We start from the raw sequence: 8774 nt of genomic DNA, 5'->3' as shown, positions 1-8774 counted from the left end.
TGGTGCTGTCCAGCTCTTCATCTTATTATTATTATTATTATTTATCTTATTATCTTCTTACACACACACACACATGCATCTGGCTCCTCCCCCACGACATCACCAGCCCTCCTGATCAGTTTGTTAAGTCTGCTATCTTATCATTATAGTGTATGAACCAGTTTAGCTCATTTTAAATAACAATTTGTCAATGGTTTTGCCCTTTTTCACAATAAGGGGTATACTGTATATGCAATATATAGTGATGAAAATACATCTGTGAATAAATAAATAAATTGATTATGATTTTCACAGTGTAACAGATTTAATCATCCCCAATCCTGAAATCAGAAAATACTATTAAAAACATTGTCACACACTCAAAAAAACCCAAAGTCTGAAACACACACTACAGTGTTTTAAGAGGAAATGAACATATACAGCATTGTACGGCCTACAAACTGTGAGTGCTGGCCGTCATTGATCTTTGGGTCCTGGATGTTGACTCTGTTCTCAATTTTCAGATTAGATGAATCCTGGAAAAGATGAGTCACTTTTGGAATGATTCTCTCTTATGAACTAAAGTGAACCAAACCTAAATATTTGTGCTTTGAGTCATTCATCAATCAGTAGAAAAAACATTCGTAGACATTCCCATATGGATATCTGAGTGGACAATTGTTATTTTAAGAGACCACCTCTTCTTGAATGTCCTCAAGGACTACACAAACTTTGTATGATCTACACTGATTGATTTGTCTTCCTGTTTTCATGACTAATAATCCAATTTTCCTTTTTTCTAATCCCTATTTCCTCCCCACCCCACTTTTCATCACAGTGAGCGAGGGGAGCACCTCCGGAGGCACTCCTTCAGTGGAGGAATGGGTGACATTGCAGACCCTCTCCTCCTCTCCTGTCCCACTCCTGGCGCTACCCAGCGAGGTCACCACACTCCCTGGACCCCGCTCTCCAAAGACAACCTCAAGTACCACCCTGATGGTTACTACAACCAGGAGGAACCCCTCAACTACTGCAAGTCCTCCATGGCTCCCCATAAAGGTGTCAGCCCTGGCCTGGGCAGCGGCTGGCCTCTGCGGCCAAACTCAGGTCCCATCAGAGCGGGCCAGGGTGTCGGCTACATCTCCTCTAACCGCTTGAACAAGGTCGGCCAATATGGAAAACCATACCGGCTTTCCCCCAGCTGCCACAGCGGCAGAGGTGGCGAGGTGTTTGTCTCTAAGCTCTATGGGAACGTCCAGATTCCCACAGATCCAGATGCCTACTGTGTGGATCTGGTGAAGAACGAAAACGGCTACAGAGAATGCTACGACGGCCATCTGATGCCCGAGATGCCGCCTATCAAGGTAGAGCACGACTCGGACTCTGAGAACGGCTGTGATGCCTATGGGCGACCCTGGGCTTGCCGTGACCCAGAGGCCATCGACCGTCGCTACGGTAATGGGGTGTACGACCAGACCTCGTCCCTCCATCTCAAATCAGAGGCAGATTACTATGATCCACAGTACTCGCCCTGTCAGCGAGGGAAAGCAGGAATCAGCCCACCGTACAACAGCGGCAACTACCAGAACTATGCAGTCAACAACAGCGGCAACGCAACCGGACGTCTGTTAAAATGTGACAAAGACTTGGGCAATAACAATGACAACAGCCAGTTTAGTCCTCAGAGACTCTCCCACTCAGACTCTCTATGCAGCAACCAATCTATCAACCTCATGGACTCGCACGTCTATCCACAAGACCCTCACAAGGCCTACATGCACCAGGAATACAACAAGCATGGCGCTTATGAGTTCAAAGGTCACAGCCTGATCCATTCAATCAAGCGGGAGCCCATGGACTCCCCACCGTGGTCCGAGAACGCTCACGACATTAGTCAGTCCATGATGGTTGGTCCAAGGAACGCTATGCCATGTGTGATGAGCACAGGGCACCACAAGTCCAGTCCCTACATTTATATGCCGTAAAAAACAGTTCAAACATTAGCAGATAATGACCCCCGCACCCTACACACACACACACACAGACACACACACACACACACACACACAATCAGTGTGCTTTAATGTACTTAAGTCGCCACATGCACCAGCATTACAAGGACAGTCTTTGATTACGAGGATTCCCAGGATGTCACCATTCAGATTGCTTCTTCTATTTGATGAAGAAGTCACAAACAAGACTCAGGTTCTAGTGTTAGTGTTGTGACAATCATAAATAATACTTTTAATCCAGTTTATGGATAGATTATTTAGTTTTTAAGGAATACATTTTGTAGTTGGTTCCAAGCACTTTTTGGATTTAGTGACAATGAGACAAATTATGTCTAGAAACACAATTTCATTTTGTTTTATGTGTTGTGTACACCTGGCTTTTGTGGGAGGAATAAATATTTTGCTGTAAAAAGATATGTTTTCTTTTAGCTATGTATGCAGATGACTTACACCTACTGCTGGGCTTATATAGGGAGGAGTCAGTGATAACAACTTAAAGGACAATCTGCCTTGATGGTGGTTTTGCATGTTTTAATGCTTTAACTATAAATGGCCTACCTTTTTCATTACAGCCTCCAGTGATGTATGAATGGAAATTACTGGTTTCTATGCATTTTAGAATCGTATTAAATCAACTTGCAGAGACTTGGAAAGAAAACATTGGATAAAGTTACATAAATGTCATAAGATAATACGTTTGCAACCAGGGTCTGCTTTAAAAACACTGATACCTAATATTGAGCAGCTGCACAACCAAATTCATTGACATCTTTTTCACAACATCCATGTTTTCTCAGTGTTTGTGTTCTAAATTTGATTTTCCAAGAGCATAACTTATAATCCAATTGTCAGAGCATCCTTGAACACACCATTAAGGACAGTTTTTTAAAACCTGACAGTGACATAAAGTTTATGCAATTTGTAGTTAACGGGTCAAAACATGTAAAACTATTAATATGGCCAAAGCTTTAAGTATATTCACTACATTTGTTTATTAAACTAGAAACAGCCTGGTTAGACAGACATAGGCCTAAGGGCATTAAATAAGGAGGGTCAGTAAGTATGGAAAGAAACCCTGAACCACAAACCTGTGGTTTAACCATGCGTCCTGCTGAAGCATCCTTGAGCAAGGTACTAAATCCTAACAAGTTCTGCAGGCACCCCTCTGTCCCTGCTGCTTGTCTCTAACCTCCTTAGAGAAGGGATACAAGTAAAAGTGAAGTTTTGGGTGTGCAACAAAAGTATCAGGATTTCAAAACGGATTTAAAAGTAAGTCACAATTAGCATTTACCAGCATTAAATTGAAAATGTAAACATGACAACAACTCAAATTAGACACTAGAATTGTCATTGAATTGCAGGCCTAAGACCAACTTGGACTTAAGAAAGACGCCCTGCACCAGTTAAATTATGTATTTTGAATTGATGGTTTGTTTGGACAAGGTAGAAGTGTTAGTTTGAATTGAAGGAAAGGAAGGCAGTCTATTATTACAAGGCTCAATGTTGATTCTTGCGATGTGCACAATGATTTCGTAATTTTAGGTCATGAAACTCCTGTTGAACGTACAAATAATATTAATTTATGTCATTTTGTGTCGAAGCTAATGTTGTATAGTGTGGATTATTGTTCATGACAAGATCAGCATTTCAATCAGCCTATCTCACTGCAGACACACATTTCCTTTGAAATGAATATAAACTTTTATGTTGTCTTTCCAGTCACAAAACATCAGACATTCTCTTCACAATCAGTATTTTTGCACAAATTAATTAAAAGCACCAAATTGAGTCAATGTCAGAGTCTCAGTTCTGTGAAGCTACTGTGGTAGTTTCTAAATTGCACTACTGGGAGTAGTTCAGTTGAAGTTCAGCCTAGCCAGACAAGTTTTTGAATCGACACGCACAACTGTACATGGTGTCACTGTTTTGAATTTGTCTTTTTCTCTTTGTGTGTTCATTTCAATAAATGTTTGATGACTCGTATTTATTGTAAGAGGCTAAAGTGCATAATTTAAAAACTACAGTTTTGAAGGCTTTTCTGTTTAACTGAGGTAAATAAATGGCTTTTTTTTCTTGCTTTCTTTTTGATAATTGTTAAAAAGACTGTCATACTTAGTCTCATGGAGGAGGTAGCTGCAAGGTAGCGAACACAGTGTATATATGCAGTGTCTTCCAATGTTTCTATGTGTTTTTGCAAATGGGACTTATCTATTAAAAGACTTTTCTTTATATGTAAAATCTGGGTGAAGTGTTCTTTTGTTGTTAGGCATATAATAGACAAGGCAACAGCTTGGTGGGCAAGTAACATATCAACATGTCTATTTAAAATTAAAATTAGTAAATGGGCAAACAGTGACATGCAGTGTGTGCCTTTGTCATGGTATACAAACAAATTTTATACACCAGTCAGTTTTATGAGCTCAAATTAAATGATATAAAAAAATGTACAACATGGTCGCTCTGCTAATCTAATGGTTTCCTGCTCTCAGACATTTTCCAGAATGAAAAATGGCCAAATTCTTTTGTTCCGTTAACGTACATGTCTCTTTAGTAGCTTCTGAATTTTTCACATATACCGAATGTGGTCTCATCCTTCAGATTTGTGTCTCTATTAATAATAAATACTCAGCAGAACAGGATACAGAGTATCTCTAGCCACACTGCCTGTATGATTAATGTGCTGTAAAGTTGGCATGACAGCTCCTTCACACGATCTGGGAAACTTAACACCCGTCTCTCACCAATGTCTGCGACAGGGGCTAGAGCCAGGGGAATGTTGGCATCCGCAGAGAGGTAGAGGGCAAGAAAAGAGGCAGGGGACAAGAAGAGAAAGAGATGTAACCTAAAAGCTGTGGTTAAATCCTGATCCTCAGGATTCCCAGTAGGGCTGGACCTCTATCCCCCTACAATAGATAGTTAATTGTACTCACTTTGCATATCACAAAACTCAGGGTCCATAAAGGTCATTTTGTACACAGTAATAAAAAAATATCCATTTACTAGTTACCTTTGGCCTCTCATGGGCTGTATAAAGCCTGTAACTGTGAATAGATCATGTTCATGCGGTTTCAGCGTGAAGTACAAATGTTTTCCATTTCCAATAGCCAACCATCAGAAAGCCATTTACTTGACTTATATTATATGTAAATTAGATCAAAAGAAGGAAAGGTTTAGGGATAGAGCAAATGCAGTGTGCGACTAACAATTACAAAACTGGAACATGGAAAATATGCATGAAAATAAGAAAAAAAAAAAACATTTTTCAACCACAGAAATAGCTACTGCAGGAATAGTGCTCTGTTATTCTACACCGCAGAGTATACAAAATCTTGGGAATGGGAAATTTTGCTTTAATACAAAATAAACTGTAAAACACAAAACAACAACATCAAATCCATGAAGGTCACACACATTCAACAATTGCTCTTTGATTTATTGCAATTCAAGCTATTAGGCCTTTTATATATTTAAAAGACATCAAGAACAAATCAAGATGTTATTTTTGTCATTCAACTATGTGAGCACTTGGCCACAGAACCACAGAGAGACATGATATGCATACAATATGGTGGTAGGTATGATTAGAGGTGAGAGAAAGTTTTTTTCCATGTGTCTTGTTTAAATGGGCCACAATGTTGTTTTTATTTTTATTGATTGGACAGCTGATAGTCAATAGGGATTCAGGAAAGGGGCAGAGAGACGTATGACATGGATCAAAGGTTTGCACATAACATCGGACCAGGGATGTCGAAGTTATGTGGCAATGTGCTGCAACCATACTGGGGCCTTAATCTTCTGACCTCTGACCTCTAGAGACATAACTTCTCAGTATTAGTGGAGCTAGTGACTCTTGCTTGAACACTTCAGGACTTCCAACCTCACAAGTTTCCTGTTGCCAGAGTTTTTTGGAGGTGAGAAAAATCAAAAACAGGACTAAGATTTTAGATAATTGTGCTGTGATTGATCTTTTAAGGCCGTTACCTGCAGTGGATCCCTCACTGCTCTGACCTGGAACAAGCCTCTCCAACTGATTCCACAGCTACCATCATTCCTCCCTCTAATCCCTCCCAGAAGCTCGTGTTTGTTTCACCACAGTCAGAGTATAGTTTATGGGGAATTACAGGATGCACAAGGATCAGTTGGTGTCGGGATTTTACTTATAGGGATGATTGTGTGTATGTGTGTGTGTGTGTGTGTGTGTGTATGTGCATGTGCGCAAGTGTGTGCGTTTGCATGCTTGTAAATCGAGTTAGCACCAGATAGCCACATCTTATTTTTGTTTGTGGACCAACAACTAATGAAATTACAGTAAATCCTGTTATGATCTTCACAACTTTATATAAATAATATGGACTTTGTTATTAAAAATAGGCGTTACAGGACGCACATTCATATACAGTGCAGGTTCATGGTATCACATTTATTTGGCAGTATCACTGAGAAAATAAATGTGAGAAAAAGACACCTGGAATTGGCAATTTCATGTACTAGATTTCCAACAACAGTGGATGTAATACAATAGCTGAAGGTTCACATTATCCTGCATCAAAAAACACATAAATCACTCATTTACAAGTTATGAAGGAATTCCATGCTTGTCTAATAATGTATTTACAAGGATACAAAGTCACTTCCTTGTCATTTTACAACGCAGAATTGTAAAATGAAATTTAGGTTGTAGTTACTTTTATGCTAATAGTTAAAAAAAATTATCCATACATAAATTATACAGTATACAGTATAATTGATTAATAAATCATAAAAATAAAAATAATTCCACATAATGCTAAGGATGAATTAAGCCGTCTCACAGCCTGCAGGAAGAAGCTGCTGTACTGTACAGTATATGTTAATCAATATATCATTGTCAAAAGTTAATTGGTGTCCTCAAAGCTAGTATTTCTACCTTCCACTTCCACTTCACCACACTTCTCATAAACCTTGTTAATTCCTCTGGCGGACAGTATTTTGTTGATTCACTATGCAACAAGCTATACAATGGCCATATGTGTGTCAGCATTGAAACACCCGTTTGGACCTAGACAGTTGTACAGAAGAACTGTTCTCTTCCTCTTGGATTAAAACACACACTATCAAGATCCCACTTCCTCCTCCAGTTGAAGTCCTGAGATGAAACACCATGTTCAGTTTTTTTAACAGGTAGTGTATGTAAACATGTATTTCATCTTAATAGGGAGTTTCTGGGGATTTCCCTTTTGACGCAGTTTGCATACAGGACAGCAAGCCCGATTGTGACAGGTTAGGCGCATAACTGCCAGACCATTAATGAGATTCATTACTTGGCAGTTGGCAAAGAGTAGGAAAATATAGCACAGGAGGAACAGTAAAAGGTAAATGACATTCATAACTCATTCTGATTCACACAGTAATATTGTATTACAGAGTTTAATAGCTCTGGCCCTGCAAATACCCTTTAAAGGGAACTTAAGTCCCCCTACACTCAGAAATGTGTTTTTCTTGTTGTTCCTACAGTTGGATGTTTGAGCTTCACTGAGCAGAAAGATGTATGTGCAGAGTTTGACACTAGAAAAATGTTTTCACATGAATCTACTGAAAGTGGAAAGTTTCTCTGAACTCACTGAAAATATGATTGGGGGCCTACGAGCATAATCTGTGACATCACAAATACTGGTCCAGTTTGAACTTATACAAGTGTGATGTAGAAACTTAAGAAACACTGAGAACTGACTTAACAGTGAAGTAGGAGACTTCTTGTGTCCAACAGGAAAACTTAAGAAATGAACGAAATTTGAATATTCTGGAATTTTTAACGAGGTAGAAGGAGTGGATGTCTTTTTAAGGATTTTAATGTGTAAAATATACTTGTATTATTGTTCCAAGCAGACTTCTGTTATGTCCTTATACATGTCTGGATGGGATCTTTAAGTTTTCTGTAAAGAAGGTGTTTTTTTTCTCACAGGAATAAGTACCTTTTGTTTTGCTAACTAGACTTGCACTCACACTCTGGACACTGATTATTAAAAGATATAATGAACTATACACAGCATTGTGTATTGTTATACAGAGCCTGAACAAAGGAAAAGCACAGCGCCTTTCTGTGGCCTTATAGGGATCAAGCTCTATAAGATGAATTACATCTTAAATGTATCTCTTGAATATACACGCACAGTTCTCTTCATAAGTGAGTAACAACTAAGTCATGCGAAACAGTGTGTAGTATCTCTCGCACTTTTCCCCAAAGGAGGCTTTTTTTTTCGTTTCACTGTAGTTTCATGACTGACGATGTGACAATAAGGGGGGGAGGGCAGATGAGGCTGACTTTAAATGTTTAATATTCGTCAGCATGCACGCAACCTTCCATCACGCCATCTGTATGACACTTGTTCTGTACAGGGAGGGGAAAGGGTGAGAATGACAAAGAAAGAGATGGAGAGCGAGAGGTGGAGAGATAAAACCTAGAGGTGAGAAAAGAGAAGTTAGCATGGGAAAGGGGTGAAAACAATGAAAAGAGCACATCCAATCAAGAGCGGGGAGTGACCGCTTAGGGCAACTGTATTGTAAGCAAAGTGTTTGATGCTTGTTGACAGCTGTATCTGTGAGGGGGAGTGTTTGTGTGTGTGTGTGCGTGTGTGTGTAGCTGTCGTGTTGTGCTGTGTGTGGTGTGTGTGTGTGTGTGCAAACCAAGACCTATAATCCTATACCATGCAAGGTTGCGTGACCGTTCATACCCCACTCTTTGCTGCTCCACACACCATTTGCTCTAATTGGTCACACCCACTCTGTGTCTCTCTCTCTCTCTCT

At 39.6% G+C, this 8774-nt stretch overlaps 1 protein-coding gene across 1 annotated transcript in view; it reads left to right on the top strand.

Annotated features, from left to right (window-relative positions):
- Nucleotides 1–4229, top strand: part of ahrra (aryl-hydrocarbon receptor repressor a) — a gene marked incomplete in the record, with an annotated part of 62644 nt that extends 58415 nt beyond the window's left edge. Inside the window, 1 exon segment of the mRNA XM_035654710.1 lies at nucleotides 818–4229. Coding sequence (XP_035510603.1) covers nucleotides 818–1964 — 1147 coding nt within the window.
- Nucleotides 4230–8774: the final 4545 nt, after the last annotated feature.

This window comes from Morone saxatilis, unplaced genomic scaffold (genome assembly GCF_004916995.1).
Source record: "Morone saxatilis isolate NCDOM2014 unplaced genomic scaffold, NCSU_SB_2.0 Contig0, whole genome shotgun sequence".
NCBI lineage: Eukaryota > Metazoa > Chordata > Actinopteri > Moronidae > Morone > Morone saxatilis.
Note: the sequence above shows the minus strand (reverse complement) of the source record. Positions and strands in the feature narration are given on the sequence as shown.